The 20,763-nt window shown below is 35.0% G+C and overlaps 1 protein-coding gene across 50 annotated transcripts in view; it reads left to right on the top strand.

Annotated features, from left to right (window-relative positions):
- PPFIA2 (PTPRF interacting protein alpha 2) overlaps positions 1-20,763 on the top strand; it is a 505,598-nt gene that overhangs the window by 352,001 nt on the left and 132,834 nt on the right. For all 50 annotated transcript variants that reach the window (XR_010148373.1, XM_063786935.1, XM_054664543.2 and 47 more), the window contains one exon: positions 6,098-6,214. Coding sequence is in view for 49 of the 50 variants with exons in the window: in XM_063786935.1 (XP_063643005.1) it covers positions 6,098-6,214 (117 nt within the window). In the remaining variant the exon portion in view is untranslated. The remainder of the gene's footprint in view (positions 1-6,097; positions 6,215-20,763) is intronic.

The following is a 20,763-nucleotide window of genomic DNA, read 5'->3' as shown; positions in this document are numbered from 1 at the left end:
TGTTATAAATCTCAATATTTGTTTTCAATAATTATTTACATTTTCTAGAAAGTTATTCTCCCAGATATCCACATTGCTGTTCCCTCTTGTCCTCAAGCCCATACTCAGAAATCACCTAATTTGTAATCAAATTATACCTCACAGCATTCCTCACTTGGTTTGATTTTCTCTTTTCTGTTATCACCATTTAAAAATATGCTCTACTTATTTTTGTTTATAACTTATTTTCCCCAATGAGAGTACAATTTCCATTAGGAAGGATTTCTGCCTTTTCCTCCCATTGCGTTTCCCTAACGCCTGGTATGTCATCAGTGCTGAATGAATATTTTTGAGATAAATGAACCTCTCCAGGATATCAAAGAAAAACAGTTGTTCACAGGCAAGGAGCTAGAAGAGAGTCTGTTGCAAGACATAGTAGTGTTCAAGCTGGTAGAAAGAAAAAATGAGGGCTAAAGAATTTTGCAGACTGGAGGCCCAGCCGCCAAGACTACCAGTTGTCTATTGTGTAGGGTCAGAGCTTGTCAGAGCCAAAATCAACCTGACAGAGGCAAGGATATGAATGAAACCTAGAAGATTGGCTTGAAAATATAACGTGTTTGAGAGTGCCTAGAAGGAATGGATCAGGCTGTTATAAGCTTATGAGCAACCAGAAAACACAAATAAGGATCAAGACAAAGCAATAAGCCAGAGAGAAAAAGCACACAGATGCCTGAGATTTAGTTGAAGCACTTTAGCTTTGCTAGTCCCATCATTCCTCCAATTTTTTCCAGGTACTTTTTGCCACAGGAATGTTAAACAACTTACAGTGCTAGGAACACAAAGTTGTAGAAACACAAAATGCCTGTGATCTTCTACACACCTAAAAAAGTCTTCTACCATGTCTGTCTGGTAAATTCTTAGCCATTCTCCAAAATCCTCACTTAGGTATTGCATACTCTGTATTGTCTTCCATGTTTCCTGCTGCATTTGCAAGTCACTTTTAGTTGCAAGTGACAGAAAACCATTTCAAATGAGTTGGGGCACAAAAGGGGAAATTTGGGGCTTGGATCATATTACTAAAATGCCAAGGATAGGAATGATTTAAGGATGCCTAGAATCAGGACCAGAAGCAATTTGTTAGGGCCTCATCTCTTCCATGTGTTTTCTGCATGAATAGGAATTAATGGCAAAGAGTACCCCTTTCATATTCTACCAGCTTACCTTCCTTAGTAGATAGAATCGTTTCCCATAGCTCAGCCAGAAACATGTAAAGTAATAATATTCTGATTTCCCTGGCTTGGATCATGTGCCCACCCATTTGCCATGGGCTCTTGGTTCCTTCATTGACAGTCTCTGTGGGATTAGAATAAGAAAGGAAAAGTCTCCAGTGAAAATATAAGATGTTATTATCAAAGAAATGTGAAGGGATACCTAAAAGCAAATGTCAACAGACACTTGATAAATGATGATTGAAGAGTAAAAACAGTTGTGAAATGTTTATCTTGAACAGAGTTCCATGAGCCTTCAGTGGGTTGCTAACTCACTGAAAATATATGCAAAACTTTGCCTCCATATGAATCTGTCCAGGGAGATGTCCAATCTTAATGACATACAAAGGATTCCAGCAAGGGTATCAGCCCTTGGAAATAAAATGTTTATGCTTCCTATCCCAGCCCGCTATTAACTTCTGATTTAGTAGACCCCAAATTTAAAAGGGGAGCCATTTGAGCCAATGTTACAAATTAGGAAGTATAAGGATACGGAGTTAAGTTTTATTTGACTCTTACTTCTTAGTCCATTTGTGCTGCTGTGACAAAATGTCTGAGACTGCATAATTTATAAACAATAGAAATATATGTATCACAGTTGTGGAGACAGGAAAGCCCAACATCAAGGCATCAGCAGATTTGGAAGGACTGCCTTCTACTTCCATTATGGCACCCTGAACAATGCGTCCTCACATGGCAGAAGGTGGCTGGCAAAAGGCTTAATTAGCTAGTACCCTTGAGGCCTTTTATATTGGTACTAATTCCATTTATCGTCTCCTAAAGACCTTACCTCTCAAAACTATCACATTGAGCCCTAGGTTTCAACATACAAATGTTGGGGGTTGGAGGAGGGCATATATTCAAACCATAGCAGTTGTCCCCATTAATCTTTCTTTATCTTAATCTGATCATTTGTTAAATATGAATCATACCCCCTTAGCAGATAAAAATAGTTTAGCACAGTACTTGTACATAGTGAGTTTTTCAGTACAGTTATATAAGAACTGGGTAAACAACAGGACTTGTACATAAGTGGTTCCTCCTACTCAACATGTAATCATATTTGGAGTAGTGTCTTAGTCTGTTTTGTGTTGCTATAACAGAATATCACAGACTGGATGATTTTTAAAGAAAATAAATTTATTTCTGAAAGTTCTGGAGGCTGGGAAGTCCAAGGCATGACACTGGCATCTGGCATGAGTTTTTATGATGCCTTATCCCATAGTAGAGGGATGGAAGGGCATAAAAGCATGTGAGATGATACAGAGAGAGGATGAGGGGCAAACTCCATCCTTTTATCCAGAACCCACTCCAATGATAAATAACCCACTCCAGAGATAACAGCCTTAATCCATTTATGAGAGCAAAGCCCTCATGCCGTAAAAACCTGTTAAAGGTCCCACCTCTTAATACCATTACAAAGGCAATTACATTTCAACATAAGTTTTGGAGGGAACATTTAAACCATAGCAAGTAGGCCATGTTGTTTAGTGGTGAGGCATCCAGACCTACGTTAGTTTTCTTGTAGGCAATTTGCTTGGGCCCTCCTTCTGACAACATTCCCTCTCAGTGAGAGCCTAGGGAATATTTTGAGGCCATTAGGTTCTTTTCATTCTATTTATTGTCCCAAGCTGGTTCCCTAGCCATCTCTTGTGTTCACTTCTCAAACCAGCTAAGAGAATTTCCTAAAGAAGTCTGTGATACCTTAGGCTCCAGTTATTTATTGGTGACCCCTTCACTCTTTAAAACAGATTGAAGAAAATGGTTAACACCCAAAGGGGAATTTTTAAAAGAGAACTACAAACTTTCCCCCTTTCCCCAGTGTCAAAAATAATCCACTTATTAACACCCACAATTAAATCAGGTGCTGAAGCTTTGGTTTCATAACTACCCAGGATAATTTGTTATTGGAGAAAATAGCATATTACAGTGGTAGAGAATATAGAATATGTCACATTTGTTCTTCTGTATCAAGAGCCAACATTTTTAGCCTTGATTCATTTTTACAAAACAAAGTTTGCATGTTAGTGGTTGAAAATTATGTCATTTTTGGAACTAATTGTCATGTATACACTGTAGCAAACTTGAAGTTTAGAATTTTAAAAATCATAGTGGCTCAATTATATTTGTACTTTTTTCTGAATGAATTTGATTTTTTGATTATTTTTTAATAGGGACATTAATTCATCTTTTCACTGATTCATTCAATAAACTTTTATAGATGGCCTGCTTTATTTCAGGCACCAGGACATATTTGAAAGTCATCTGTTTATTAAACAAATGTAAGCTAATCTGTAAGCTGAGAGTTAAATATGTTCTTTAAATATTTTTTAAATGTCTCCCTTCACTTCTGAGTAGATTAATAATAGAACAAAGCATGTAATTTTTAAATGGCCTGGTACTTTGTATTAGCATTTCTGTTAGTCATAGGTGTTTTCTTAGTGGAATGTCAACAAATGATACTTGAATATTTTAAAATTTATAGTTCATAAAATCTCATGTATCAATTGTAACATAATATTTATGCAAAAAGCAAGAAGTTAAGAGTGTAATATAAAAATGATATATCTAGGAGCTATTTTATTCTTCTTGTCATTCCTTTGATGTAATCTATTTCCATGTTGACTAATGTGAAAAGAATGTTTCTGAAGTTTTGTGTACACTCCAAATCTTTATCTTTTGTTATTTTTTGAATTAATTAGGTTTAGATTCTTTGTTTTCCCATATCCATGTATTATTTAATTCAACACATTTTTAGTGAATACCCTGCACATAATAATTTGATGTGCTACTTCATATGAAAATGCTGTTTTCAATGAAGCATTCTTTTGAAAATTATTTTCTCAGGAGATATTATTAGGACTTGTGCTAGCTAAATAAATAAGCAAATGAGGAAGTGGAGAAATGGAATAATAAACTTTAATGAGTGCTACATGCACAAAAATAAATAGGGATATATTGTAAAAAGTGTTTGATGACAACACACATTCACTCTGAGGAGTTGTATCTCAACTGTTTTTAAAGCTGGGATTGTGTCCCCTGTGATAGCTGAGGAAAAATGTTTTAGACAGGAAGATCATCAAATTCCTCAGTTCTGTGTAAGAAAGAGACAGGTATGTTTGAGGAATGGAAAGGAGGCCAGTGTCGCTGAAGCAAAGGGCTCAAGTAGGACAGTATAGACCTTGTTAAGAAGTTTAAATTTTGGCTAAATAAGCTGGGAAAACTTTAGGTTTTTTACAACAAAATTTTAAAGTATTTTATTTTATTTTATTTTATTTTAAGACAGAGTCTTGCTCTGTCGCCCAGGCTGGAGTGCAGTGGCGCAATCTCAGCTCACTGCGATCTCCGCCTCCCAGGTTCAAGGGATTCTCCTGGCTCAGCCTCCTGAGTAGCTGGGATTACAGGCACCCACCATCACGCCCGGCTAATTTTTATATTTTTAGTAGAGACAGGTTTTACCAGTTGGCCAGGGTGGTCATAAACTCCTGACCTCAAGTGATCTGGCCACCTTGGCCTCCCAAAGTGCCGAGATTACAGGCGTGAGCTGCCGCGCTGGGCCAAACGTTAGTTTTGTTAGAAAGCTGAGGGGTTACACAATCTAATTTAAGTTTGAAAGATGTACCTGGCTGCTTTGTGGATAATAGATTGTAGATGAACAAGAGTAAGCGTGAGGGAGCCAATTATTTGGTGTTTACAGTTATATGAGAGAAAAGAACATATACCTAGAGAAGGATATACCAAATGCTCAAATACCAGAGATCAAATAGCTAGATCAACTGATGTCATGGACACATGGTGGTAATATGGCATTGAAATAGTGTCAGGTAGCAGGGCAAACACCCAACCCCTTGATATCATGTTTTTTTCAGTTAATGATTATTCGTCTTGTGACATGTTGGTCTTGTAATTTCCACATGTAAGTTTAATATTATTCAGATCTTATTGTGCATTAAATACTATGTACATTTATTTCTCCCAGAACTAATATTGACTACTATCTGAGTTGATAATACAATAAAATATGCCATGGAATAAATAAGTTACAGCATTAATATAATGTAAAATATTTTCAAAGTGATATATATATATATTTAGCAAATGTATTTTAAAACATCATTTTAAAAAGACTGAAATACTATTTTTCACTCTATTACTAGGATCACTTATGCTATAAGTACCAGAGAATTTGTTTTTTAATTGAAATAATTATGTCATTAAAATTGAGCTGAAAGTTTGCAAGAATAACTGCTTTCTTAATTTGTGTTTGCAAATTAACTAAATTTGGTAAAATAATGGACATTAAAATTATAATAATAAAACAAATTTAATACATGCTCATGACAGCATTACAAATTTTTTTTTAAGTTCAGCTGTGTATCTGCTTATATTAAATTGCAGATGGGCTATCAGTGTAGGCGAAATTGCTGTGCTCATAATTAGTCTTTAACCTTCAATCTTTTATGTTTCTTGTATACTTTAAAAATACAGACCAAAAAAACATTTTTATTACATCCTACAAATTAATTTAAAAAATAATTTCTGAATTAACATCACGTGAATACAAATATATCATTGATTTTAGATACATTTCTAAGAAAATATTTTCTTAGGTAAATTTTACAGTGCTTTAACCTCTTCTTAGTAGAGATATTATGAATTTTTGTAAATGTTCAAAATGGTGACCTACATTTAAACATATATTTTGAATAATAATTCAGTAAAATGTAATGTTCACTTTCTGGTTATTTGTTAGTGTTCATTAGTTCTTAACCACATTGAAGTAAATTCATTTTCTTTTTATATTTTATTCCCTATTTAGACTTTAAAGGCATAGTGCTTTTATTTTGCAGATTGTTGCCTTGCGTGAACAAAATGTTCATATACAAAGAAAAATGGCATCAAGCGAGGGATCCACAGAGTCAGAACATCTTGAAGGGATGGAACCTGGACAGAAAGTCCATGAGAAGGTATGACACACCCCACATGCTCTTACATGGAAATGTTTACTTCTTATATCATTTGACAGGAAATATAAAAACCACATAATGAACATTTTTTTAGGATTTGTTGATTCTTTGGTCAAAGGTTCAAGGTTTATGGTGATTTCCTTTCTCATTTTTTGTTCTTATTTTGATTCTCTTAAATATAATACATATGTGTATATGTTGTGTGTATGCATATACACATATTTGAATTTTTTACCTGCTCTTAATTGATTTTCTTAAAAGTATTTCAATTATATAGAATTGAATTTATAATATGTATAAAGAATATAATTTAAAGTACATATATACACATTGTGTGTATATATGGCATATGTATATATATGTACATATATAGGCAGGACTATTTTAAGTGAAAAACAACACTTTTGAATTGTAAGTGATATAATATACAATTGGTAACTTATTTGTTGTTTATGACTGCGAAAATGGTTGGTAATCTTTTATTTGATTAGTATTTTTCTTGCATTGTTTGAGGCCTCAGCAGTACTCTTGTTAATGAGAGATAACATAAAATGAAATGTGAAGTCATGGGACTTTTACATTTTTTATAATGGAATGATTCTCCTTTTGGGTGAAGTTTAGTCCCACACAAAGGAAACTAGCGCTCTGTTGCTCCACTAGCAAAAGACAAAAGCTTTCTGTGCTGGACCACCTCTTTCCAACAGAAGAGGAAGAAGGTAAGTTATTGGTAGGTCTAGAATCAGATGAAAATTACATAGAGGCATTCACACATCCTGTGTTGGAAACTCAGGAGAATCATTTGCCTGTAACAAGTTATATCTTTGGATTCTTAAGCTCCTAAATGAAGACCACATGAATCAGCTAGCTAAATTGCTGTAATTGAAAATGTCAAGAGTTTCTAAAACCTAGCGATTAAGAAGCAAGTGACTGGACAATACAATAAATAGCACTAGAATTCTTACTATAAATTAAGTTTAGCATTTCCTCACTTATGTGGTTAGAAAAAATAGAGGGACTTCTTATGTTTCTTCCTTCAAGTAGAAAAGCAAAATAAAGTAAGTAAATCAGATGAATTTCTGGAAAGAAGCTTCAATTCTGGTGGCTGACAAATGAACAGATCTTCACATAAGACCACGAATTTAGCCTTTATCCATGTATTTTATAGAAATCTTAAGCTAAATATAAAACATAAACTACAATTTGACGTATTTCATTAGCTGTATCTGAGATTAGAATAACATTATTTATCTTTCCTTCAACTAAATAAACTGATACTGCTTCAGTAGATACACCACCAAGCTCTTTAATAAGGCATTTTCACTCAGCACTCAGTTTAGGAAACCAACATGTAATTTGATATTGCTCTTTCATTTTAATTATGTCATTAGTAGTATACCTCTCCTCAGAGAATTATAGAATCACAATTGGCTGGTTATAAAAATGGATTTTATGGTCATCTAGTCTTTTTCATAAAAGGCTACAAATTATTGTTTTCTATAATAATGCTGTATTTATGCTAATCTAGTCCAGAAATGAAGAAATATACCTTTCTCAGACATGAACAACTTCAGATTTTTTTTATCCCCTAACAGGTTATTTCATACTTGAAGTGTTCTTCTTATGGAGGAGGAGGGCAGGGAATGCTCATACATATATATTTTTTTCAAATATTTTTTCATCAAGGTATTGTTAGCAGCAGCAAATCCATACAGGTCTGCAGCAACCTCAATTCTTGCTTTCTCAGAAGAAAGAAATTGACTGTGGGGCATGAGGCAAAGGGAGAGACCAAGGCAAGTTTCAGGGCAGGAAAGTTTTAGAGCAGGAACAAGAGGAGATAAAGTACAGCTGGAAAAGGGCCAAATGGGCAACTTGAGAGATTCAAGTGTGCAATTTGACCTCTGAATTGGGGATTTATACACTGGCATGCTTCTGGAGTTGTGGTACCTCTGCCCTGATTCTTCCTTTGGGGTGGGCTGTCTGCATGCACGGTGGCCTGTCAGCACTTGGGAGGGGCCGCATGCACAGCATGTTTACTGAAGTCCTATACATGCTTACTGGAGGCATTTTTCCCTTACCAGTTGAGTGTTCCTAGAGGAATGTTCTATTCCTATACCAGTTAAATGCTGCCATTTTGCTTCTCAGTGCACATGCTTGAGTCCACTTGCCCAGCTCCTGAGATCTTATCTGGAAACTGCTGATCACCAGATTCAATGTTTTCTATTTATTACAGTCTGTCTTCCCTGGCACTGGCAGCAACCAATAATTGTTTTACAGAGAGAGTTTAACAACCACCTGACCATCACCTATTGGTTGCCTAACTACCTACTCTAACAATATAACCACTAAATATTTGAATATGCAGACATTAGAGAATGTAAGACAGTTTATGACAGATTATTTTTCAGGAACTGGTTACAGAATTAGGATGAGGATTTATGCATAATTGATATTTGTCTCTACTGATCTTCACAGATATAAGTGCACATATGGAGGATTTTGAGACATTGGTGACCCAAAGCAATTGTCTTTAACTTTTTTTGATTTCCAGTTCTTAGTGAAGGCATTTCAGCCAGTGGAGAAAAGAAATTGTGTGCCAATGCTAAGTCATTCACTTCTTGTGTTGGTGTAACTAAAGGTTTTTAAACATTATGATTACTGGTATTCATTTGCTTTTTTCAGCTTCCTTGAATTTCTAAAACAGTGATTTCTAAATGCTTTAGAATAATTATATATTATTATCATGCATAATATCATGCCCATATCCTTTGGTGTAAACCTAAAATGTGTATAATATATCATATATATTTAGTCTAAATTTAAAAATATGTAAACATGTTTCAATTTATATTAATCCTGTGATTGATTTCTCAGGATGTTCCAATAAAGTGTTGTAATAAGAAGTTTTATTTATGCCACATTTTTAAATTTATTTTTATTTACATATTTTTGAGACAGTCCAGGCTGTAGTGCAGTGGCATGAACTTGGCTCACTGCAACCTCCTTCTCCTGGGTTCAAGCAATCCTCCCATCTCAATGTTCCAAGTAGCTAACATTACTGGCATGAGCCACCCTGCCTGGCTAATTTTGGTAATTTTTGTAGAGACAGAGTTTCATCATGTTGACCAGGCTGGTCTTGAACTCCTGAGCTCAAGCAATCTGCCCACCTCGGCCTCCCAAAGTGCTGGAATTACAGGTGTGAGCCACCGTGCTCAGCTATACCACATTTTTTTACCTGACATTTCTTGATAAAACATAAAACAGTATCCTGATTATTATTTTCATTGTCCTTATATAAATACTCCCAAGTTACACACATATAATATTATAGAGCATTTTTCTTATCAAAATCATCCTCCATGACATGATTATTCAAGGTATATTAATGCCATAAAACAAGTTGTCAAAGGATTGTAATTTAAAGCCTAATACTTATTTTTTTTATTGAGAACTTTTAAAAAGGTATATTCAAACAAAAGAAAGGAAATTATTATTTTGGCAGATTATCAACGATGACTATAGTGTTAGTGTGTAAATTGAAAAGTGGTTGATCAGGACAAAAATGTAAAACTATTATTAGATACTAATAGAACTAAGAAAGTGACTTCTAAACCCTAGTTGGAAGGATTACCCTTTGTTTAGGGCAGTTAATTTGCTTAAGTTACACAGTCAGGGTGGGTGATTAGCCCAAAGAAGATGTTTTATGTCGGTGGATTGAGAACTCTGTTGACAAAATAGTTGACAAAAATAGCCTCACAAAAACACAATCTGAAATAGGCCTTATTATTCATGGAAAACTCTGGTAATTATTATCAGCCTTTTTAAAAGAAAAAAGAAAAAGAAAAAATACACTTAACTGAAACGAATTTAAATATTTCTGTGTGGTCTTAAATTTAACTGATTGAGAAGAATATAAATATTCACAGGATAATACAAATTTTCAGAACACTAAATTCCACCTTTTCAGAGCCAGGCTCTAATAACTTTTTCCTATTTCTTTCTAGATGGAAGTTAATTGGTGAATTTTAAAAAGTAAACATGCTACTCTTGTAAAGGATATAATAATGCTCATTACTTGTATAATCTGTACTTCTAATTATTTTTTCAGCTGCAAGTATTTGCTAACTGATGTGAATCAGTAGAATATTAGATATGTTAGAGATTCAGAAGATATAGTCTGTAATAAATTTGATAAGAATCTACAGTGAGAAATAAACATGCCCAAATTAATATCATAAAACATGATAAATATTGTGGTATCAAAAATAATATTAGAGTTTAAAAACAAGGTTAATTAATCCTCATTGAGGGGTGTCAGAGAGGCAATGTGGAATAGCGATTTGTTTGAAGTTCCCGTCTCTGCCAGCTACCAGCTGTATGAACCTTACCCTTAACACCGCTGACTCTGAGTTTCAGATGAAATAGTCTTGCCAACTTACAGAGTTATAAGAATAGAAACACTATATTCAATGAATTACATCATCTTAGGCATATTGTATAGAAGCAATAAATGCTTATTCTATTTATTAATCCTGTGTTTTCAATCAAATAAATATTTAGTGGCAACCTTATTAAAGGTGCTAAGAAATGGGCCCTATTCTAGGTGGTAGGAATATAATGATGATAAGACAGTTGAGGGTACAGGCAATAAACAAATATACACAGTGTAAAAGGGCATAGATATGATCAAGGGACCCGTACAAGGTGAGTGGTGAAGACATTAAAGAAGGGATCTTTTTAAGATGGTGGGATTTGAACTGATGCCTGAAAAAGTACCAGGAGTCAACAATATGAAAAACTTTCACAAAACAGTAGTCACACTTAACTATATGCAGTGAATTTTTATACGTGTCATGTATTAGTGACTGGGACACTAGTTCTTCATAGATCGAAGAGTGGAGTTGACTGATCCTTCAATGACCATACAACAAATGAGGCACATCCTCGGCATGTCACATGAGGTTCTTCCCAAGCTGGCTGGCCTCTTCTCGCCTCCCAGGCCTGTTTGCTTATCATTCCCACTTTGAGCTTAATTACTAAGTGAACTAAGTTAAAGCTTCCTTTTTTAAGTTGTTGCTCTTATTCTTCTCTCCTCTTTGAATCTGACATTTATTCGTGACTGTTCTCTAAAAATGCAACATAACAATTTAAGCAACAGTAATATGGAAATGTGAAAGCTGAATAAATGTAAAATCAGAAATACATTTTTGTTTGCACGTTTTCAGTTCTTTAGTTCTTGTCAGATAGAAGAATTATGGACAAAAAAGTACATAAAGCAAAATGAAGAATCAGTGGCAAGAATAATCCTCAGATCGGTAAATTTAATAAATAATTGTCTAGTATTTTTATTATAGAACTACTGTTCATGAAGAATATTGAGCCAAAGTGATAAAAATGGAATACGGGATGTGCCTTTATCAAAATTAAGGGTTTTGTGGACTTTTAGCAACACAATGCTGTTTTAGAATGAACAACCAATGACAAAAATAGGTACTTAGAACAAGCCAACATAGCTCTACAAGCAATGTGATCCTCAGTGGAGACAAAGGATTTCATTCCATCATGCTATTGTGAAATATTGAGATATCATAGTGTGGAGATTTGCACACTCTCATGCAAACCTGTCAGCTGTCCAGTTAAAAGTTTGGCTTATCAATATCTCATCCTATTTTAAAATACTAATAAACATCATTTATCACAAATGCCATTCTTTTAATCATTCTCACTAAGTTCTGACTAAAAGTCATCATCCACAGGCATGTCTTCAATATATTGACTATATTTTGTTCATTTTTTTGTGTTCATCAATACATGTTAACTACGGCCAACAACCATTCTTTCAAAGATTCAGTCTTGTCAACTGTAGCTCATTTTATGCATTATTGATTCCCTCTCTCAAAAATATAATTGGGCTTATTTACAAATGGATTGCACTCACAGAATATTTTCTTCTGTGTATTGATCCCATATATTGTATTCTAATTCCTTACAAAACATAACGACTTGAATGTTTCTCCTTTATTCTTCAATTGAATTGTCAAGCAGTGAAACCCCAAACTGAATGGAGTTTATGAATTTGCCAACTTGGAAAGAGCAGGTCTAAAGATATACATGGGCTGGACTGGCCCAGAGGTTCAATGATTGGCTAGAAAAGGGACCAAAAGAGTAAGGTTAGGATCTTCCATGGCTTATCCATATATACATGAAGTTTTATCAATTTTCTAGAAGCTGAGTTGGCGAGGAAGCACATAACGAAAGGTCTGGAATCTTCTATATGCAATGGCAAAAATAAAAGTCTTCTAATGCTGTATGGAAACTCATTAGGTTCAAAACCAATCGCTCTGGGTGCAGTGACTGGGTTATTGTGTGTTAACTAAGACCTTGTTAGATGGAAAGATGAAGTGAAATCCACTCTGCTGTCTTCAATAAGAAGTATCATTTGTATTAGCTAGGATTTGAGGGACTCAGAATTTTTTTTTTTTTTTTTTTTTTTTTTTTTTTTTGGTGAAGAAGGATATTTCCAAAGACTTTAAAAGACTGACTGACTGGAAATTTGTTCATTTACCTTTATCTTATTAACATAATTGGAGGGTTCATTTTGTGCCAAGGAATCTGTTGTCTTTTGGTGATGTACACAAGAATAAGTTCTTTTTCCTCTGTTTTGTTTTGTGTGATCTGTTAAGCAAGGCTAGGAGAATGTTTAGTTTTTCATTCAGAAGTTCCTCAGTTGATCTAATTGTATTTTTTCACTTTGGTAGAATTTATCTATTTCATCATTTCTCATGAAACACAAGCTCCCCAGAAATTTAGTGGGTGTTTGATAGGACCCACTCACCCAACAAATGAAATTCCCAGGAGAAGTAGATTAGGAAATATTGTTGTGTACAATTTTTAACTGGTGTAAGTACTACAGTATTTATATTTTAACTCTTAGTATTGTCGAGCGTCAAGAAAGAAACACAGTATGTAGTGTTTCCAGAGACGCTCTTTACCCACAGGGAAATAGAGTATCCCAGAATGAGAATTCAACAGGACATGCCTTAATATGGAATTAAGGAATGCTGGTGCTTAACCTTTAAAGTTAGCCAAATTGTTTTTCAAACTTGTCTGGAAACCTCATTAACAAAGCGGCTACGGGTCTTTAAGAATGAGATAAGTAACCAGCATAAAGTCCTTTATGTGAGTTGTTTTATTTGATCTCTGTAACGACAACCCTGTGAGGTTTGCAGAGCAAGGATCAATGGCTCAAAGTAATGTAGCTCATGAACAGGGGGATTGGAGATAAACAGGTAACAAATAAGTGAAGAATAAATGTGAACTATGGAGGGAAAAGGCAGCGTAAAAACTACCTGATTTTATAGATTTCAAAATATAAGATTATTTACTTTAAGCAAAGTCTGAAACCTGTCCATGTTTCTAAGAGGATGGAAGAGTTTATTAGACTGAGCATGAGGCTTACAAAAATTTCAAAAAAGCCTAGTCAAAGAAAACTTTGTTACACCATGTGTAATGTCTTCAGCAAACATTTAATCAAGTATATTTCCCCAGCAAATTTTACTGCTCTTTCCTTTGCCATCATTTTCTTTTCTTTGTCTACTCCAATTGTCCCCAAAGTTCTTGGCAACAGGAACCAGTTTTGTGAAAGACAATTTTTCCCCTGACTGGGGGTGTGGTTGGGGATGGTTTCAGGATGATTCAAGCACATTACATTTATTTTGCACTTTATTTAAATTATTACATTGAAATATATAATGAAATAATTATACAACTCACCATAATGTAGAATCAGTGGGAGCTCTGAGCTTGTTTTCCTGCAACTAGATGGTCCCGTCTGACAGTGACAGATAGTCAGGCATTAGATTCTCATAAGGAGTGCACAACCTAGATCCCTCACATGGACAGTTCACAATAGGGTTCACACTCCTTTGTGAATCTAATGCTGCCACTGATCTTACAGAAAGTAGAGCTCAGACGGTAATGCAAGCGATAGGGAGTGGTTGTAAATACAGATGAAGCTTTGCTCACACCTTTACCTCCTACTGAGAAGTCTGGTCCGAAACAGGCCACAGACCAATACATGTCCATGGCTTGGAGCGTGGGCACCCCTGGTCGACTGTATTCTTACAATATACAAAGTTTCCCTAACTTAAAAAAAATTATCTTTTGGCCCCACATTTTAAATTCCTTTATAAACCTATTTCAATAAGGTTTTGCCCCACCATAGCACAGAAGCCACTCCTGCTACAGTCATCACTAAATTTATAGTGCTAAATATAAGGCCAATTCTCAGGCCTTGCTATAGTTGATGTCTCAGCAGTATATGACATAGTTAATAGTTTTCTTCCTTCGTATACTTCTTCACTTGCATTACAGGAAACTACATTGTTTTCCTCTTACTTACCAGTGGCTACATCTCCATCTGTTTTCCTCCCTCTGACTTCTGAATGATGGAGCATCTGCCCTCTGAAGAACAGATGATAAGTCTGTCTTGGCATGACAACTCCCAGTTTCTTCTCTTCTTCTCTTTCTTTCTTCACCCCAGGGCTCAGCCCTCCACATGTTCTCTACCTACACTCTCTCCATGATTCCAATCAATCTCATCCTATTCATATGCTAATAATTTATGAATCTTTACCTCTAGTTCAGACCCTACAACCAAATGCATATATCCAGCCACAATTGAACATCTCCACTTGTATATCTAAAAGACTTTGCACATTTAAAATATCAAAAGCTTACGTATTTGATATCCCCCCTTAAAAAATTTGATCCATCATCTCCAGTTTACATGATGAAAACTTTGCCTTTCCAGTTGCTCAAGCTAAAGAATTTGGAATTACTCTCACATCCTCCCTATGTCTCACACCTCCCATCCAACTATAAAGAAATTTGATTTACTCTACCTTCAAAATATATCCAGAATCCTACCACTTCCATTGATCACTCTGTTTTGAACCACTGTCATCTCTCAGCTGAATTATTATAATCAATCACTTTTTATGAGGTCTCTCTGCTTCTCCCATGGGCCATCTCCAGTCTATTTTTAAAACAGCATGAATCAGAGTAATCTGTTCATTTTCATTTTTAAAAAAATGTCTATGGATATATTCTAATTATGCATATTTATATGGTGCATGTGATATTTTGATACAAGAGTGATGTTTTAAACCATATATCTGAACACATCAATCGTCTGCTCAAAACTCTGCAACTTCTTTCCACTTACACAAGGCTCTACATAAATCTCACTGTCTTTATCTTCTGACTTCACATCCAAATCCACCCCAGCCACACTGGCCTCCTGTTGACTTTTGATTTCCTCTTTCCTTTGTCTGAAATGCCTTTCCTCCAGATACATGGTTAACTTCCCCACTTCCATCCAGTCTTTGTTCAAATGTCATAACATATTCTAACATAGTAATGTATTATAGCACAGCATGTGTTTATATGCTTTACTTATTTATAATGTCTGTAATGTATTGTCTGCCAGCCCAGTTAGATAATAACCTCCATAAAAGTTAGGATCCTTGTTTTATTCCTGATGAAGCTCAGGTACCTAGAATAGTTCCTAGAACATGATGAACACTTAATAAATACGTGTTCAAGAATAAGAAATAAATATCACACTGTTTTAACGATTAACTTTATAAATCTTGATTCTTAGAGCTTAATTATAATATCAACTTTTCAAATTCCATTTTTCAACTCTGTTGAGATTGTAGGGGCCAAGGAGAAAATTTTCTTCCACCCTCTAAAGGTTTGCTGAAAATGAATTGAGGGAAGGCAGATTAATGTGAAAAAAGGCACACAAAACTTATTTTAACACGCATATGGATATAACTGCCATTTACAATGTATTAGACTGGAAGAGGGGCCAGAGGGCTGATGCTTAAATATTCTCGACATAGGAGATATGTATGGATTCAGGAGGCAGACATTTTGCAAATGATTCTTTTTGGAAGCTGGGTGGGACTGACAAATTAAAGGAAAGTAAGGGGAAAGACTGTGCAGGAATAAATATTGCTTTATTATTGCAGATTAAGTCCCCTGGGTAATCTCTGGGAGCTGTCCTCTGAAGAACAGATTATAAATCTGTCTTGTCATGACGACTCTCAATTTCTGCTCTTCTCTAGTGGTTAATCTGACAGGATTCCTGAAGAGGGGAATCTTAAGACAATTACATTCCTTGTGGAAAGAAGTGTTTTTAGTCAGATAAGGAAATTCCAGAGAGAGAGAGAGAAAGGGAGGAGAGGAAGGTCAGAGACAGATCTTGGTTCTAAGTATTATTTCTGAGGCCTTTCAATTTTCAAAGCACTCAACAAGCCAAAGTCATATTTGGGGGAATCGTTTTCTGTGCCCCAACAAGATTTTTACTGCAATTGCTTAAATTAATAAATTAACTTCGGGAAGTTATTGCCTCTATTGTATACTGTTTTACCATATGTACATATGGCTTATGTCTCCATTCATTTGTGTATTATTTTATGTTCTTCAATAAAATTGTTTAATTTTTCCCATAGAGATCTTATATATGATTAGATTTATTTCTAGGCATTTATAGTTACTGTGATTGTTATCTCCTTTATATGTTTTTCCTAATAAATTAATACTGGCATATAAAGATGCTATTGATTTTCCAATATTGATATGGATTACAGCAAACTTGCAAAACTATTAGTTCTAAGAGTTTGCTATACTCTTGGTATTTTCTAAGTAATTACACAGATTGGGAGGATTTACTTTTCTCTTCTCTTCCTTTTCAGTTTTCATTTATTGTTATTGTCCAAGACATATAAAGCTTGTAAAAGTATAGACTTTAATAATAATGCTATTCATTAATGTGATGCTTATCATAGTAACTGGTAGATAGCTTTTATCAGGTTTGGAATTTCATTTACAAGTTTGCTAAGAAGTATTTTCAGAATACAATATACTCATCTTTCAAAAGTAGTGGATTTCATTGACAGTTTTTTTTTTTTAACTTCTGGGACACATGCAGAATATGCAGGTTTGTTACATAGATATACATGTGCCATGGTGGTTTGCTGCACCTATCAACCTGTCATCTAGGTTTTAAGCCCCACATGCATTAGGTATTTGTCCTAATGCCCTCCCTTCCCTTGCCCCCAACACCCCGACAGGCCCCAGTGTGTGATGTTCCCCTCTCTGTGTCCATGTGTTCTCGTTGTTCAACTTCCACTTATAACTGAGAACATGCGGTGTTTGGTTTTTTGTTCCTGTGTTAGTTTGCTGAGAATGATGGCACATATTCTTTTGGAACTGTTTTTCTTTTCCTAGGGATAAACAACTTGATTTTTTTTTTTGTATGCATGATTCTCTGACAGAAGTGACATTTTTAAAAATAGAAAATAAATGAAACTCTGTTGTACTTGATTAGTGTTCATTATTTCTATGCCTACCATTAATCCTTTACATACATAATTTTTGTGACCTGGATACAGGCAAGTTGAGCTCTTTTTTGACTATCTAAAATATATAAGAGCCCAAGTAATCCAAATAACAGTAAGTCTGGTACCAGCCTCTTGGGGCCAATGTTGTTCTGCCTAAGTTATCTAAAAACTTTCAAAACTTGATCAGACCAAAAAGGAATTTTTTTGTTTGATTGTTTGTTTTTGTTTTTTGTTTGTTTACAATTCATGAAAAGATAACTGGAAAATGTGATAAAGTAACAAGTGAGTAAATTTTTAAAAAACTGCTATTGCATATTTTTAGCCCTCAAAGTATCACTTTTGAAACAAGTGTTCCCTCAAAATCCAACACCATCCATGCACCATTGCAATAACCCACTGTCATACAGGCCAAATTAAACCATCTTATGCCAGTAAATGGCCTAGTTTTTCCAAACTAGTTCCACCAGCAGTAGTGACAACCTCTACCAAAGTGATTCTTCAGGAAGAATTTTCCATTCTCCAAGTTTTACCAGTTGAAGTTTAGGTTCATACTCATGTTCCCAAATTCATCAAGATGACTGAGCCAGGAAGGTCTTTCAGATTCCATGCCAGAACCACCACTGGCTGTTGGACCATAGTTCACATTCATACTCTTACTTCCCTCATGGTAAGTTCTCTTTGTGGACTCTTGATACTCCTTGTGATCTAGTCAATTGTCAGTCTACCAGAGAATTAAGAAAAACATTGAACTTCACAGTTGAAAGGGGAGCAATCTGTTTTTTCCTCTCCTTCCTGAAGTTTCCGGTTTATGTCAAATATCTTCCTCCTCCACTCTCTTAATATCAAGACACAGTAGAAGAGACACTTTTTGTCAGGATTCTATTAAATATTCTTCCTTGGGATGTGGGAGCCTACTTGACTTATATTTACACATCTAAAAGGACTACTTGGTAATTCATCCAGGAAGAAAGATCCACTCTAGTGTTGATTCTTTATTTTATAGATGAACAACAACAATAGCAACAAAACATTTGAAAGCTTTCAATTTGATGACTTTCTCTAAAGAAAAAAATAAACTCAATATACGAAAAATAAACTCAATATACACACTTCTCATCTCTTCAAACTATACAGATTAAGAATTTGACAGATGAATGTTTTTCTGTATCAATCATTAACATGTTTATTTCCTGCTGTAATGTGGGACCTAGCTATTTTTTATATTTCTGATAATTATTAACATTTATCATGGGAATATTCACTTAACTGCAATGTAACAGGATCACCATGAATCAGTCTGACTGCTATAAGAATGAAAATAAGAAACAAGGTTAGAAAAAAAGAACCAGTTACAAGATTGTTACCGTAATTCAAAGGAGAGTAGATGACCCAGACAAGGGTGACAATGGTGGAGGTCATGACAGTGGGTCACATTCACATATTTTGTGAAAAGAAAGCCAACAAGTGTTTCTCATAGATTGTATAAAAGATGGGAGAAAAAGAGAGAACTCAAGGATGACTCCACCGTTTTTGGAGAAAGTGAAAAACTTAAGTTCTCACTAATTGAGTTGGGGATGAATTAAAGCAAAACATATTAGGGGGAGAAGCACGTTCTGAACACAGGTTTTAAACATATTGAGTTTGGAAAGTCTGTTTGACAGCCAAGTGTGAAAATTGTATCGCAGTCAAATGTACAATAATATATAAGTTAAGATTTAAAGTTTTAATAGAGATAAAAATTTTAGGAATATATATTTTGGTAGGTGAGAAAGACAACAAACATATTTTGTAAATATATTATATGGCAGGGGTGAAAGACCTTTCTGATAAAGTAACAATTGAAGAGAGTTCTACAAAGACGTTATTAGTCATCTTTGACGACCCCCTACTTCACTCCACAGGTGATCTCATCCAATGTTATAGCTGCTTGCAGAAAGCATCCATATACTCACTACTCTTTACTGTGGGCTTATACAATAGCTTGCCTGACACCTTTATTTTGACATCTAATTAGTCATTTCAAACTTTGTTTTCAAAACCCAGTCCAGGATTTTGCCCCGTCCTAACCACAAATCTGCTTCTCCTACAGATTTTCTCTTCTCAAAAAATAGCAACTCCATCTTTCTAATCGAAGACTACAAATCTTGCAGTCATCCTTGAGTCTATGCTTTTTGTCCCATATCATATTCAATCCATTCAAAGAATATGACCCCTTTTATAACCTTTAGTCCCATTACCCTGGTCTAAGCCAACGTTAATCTTTCACCTCTTAATTCATTTTCTTAAATTCCTTTTTTTTTGTCCTGTCTTTTATAAGAGGACTGAGGAATCCATTGAAAATGTAAGTGAAATCATTGTCACTCCTCTGCTCAACACCTTCCTGTAGTTTTCATATCACCTTGAGCAAAAGCCAGTCTTAAAATGATCTCAAGAACACACATCGTATTTCCATCTATATCCACTCCCACCCTCTTGCTTTATTTAGTCCAGTCCGTTCTAGCTACAATGGTCTCCTTGAAAATCCTAAACCCACTTGTGTCGCTTTGTCTTTGATCTTTCTGTTTCCTCTGCCAGATAACTGCATGATTTATGCTTGTATTGCAGGGTTTAGCTCAATGCTTTCTTTTCATTATCAATTCCCCTAGTATAAGCTTGACCCAAATACTGCATGTGACATCATTACACTCAAGTTTTTCATTGTTTATTGAAAATTCAAATCTAACTGTACATCCTATATTTCATCTGGCAACCCTAGCTGTGAGGATATTGAACAAACAAGCAAAAATTATCCATTACAGATAGGAATGGCTTTATCTGAATTACCGGGTTTATGATGAGAGAGTAACAGTTTACTTGCACAGTTTTACATGTTACTTCCCTGTTCAAACACCTTTGATGGCTCCTTGTCATTCTATCTGGTACCCAAAGTTTATTCTATTCAGTATGGAAAAACAAAGGCCATCGTAATCTATGCTGGCCTTCCCTTTCAAGTCTCATATTTTACCATTTTCTTATAGCACATGTTTCCTGCTCTGCATACAGCACGACTTACAATTATTCTTCAGGGATGTCCCCCTCCCTTTGCTCATGTTATTTTCTGTTCCTAGAATAAGTACTCCCCTCCTTTCCTTTACTTGAAAT

This window comes from Pan troglodytes, chromosome 10 (genome assembly GCF_028858775.2).
Source record: "Pan troglodytes isolate AG18354 chromosome 10, NHGRI_mPanTro3-v2.0_pri, whole genome shotgun sequence".
Classification (NCBI taxonomy): Eukaryota; Metazoa; Chordata; class Mammalia; order Primates; family Hominidae; genus Pan; species Pan troglodytes.
Note: the sequence above shows the minus strand (reverse complement) of the source record. Positions and strands in the feature narration are given on the sequence as shown.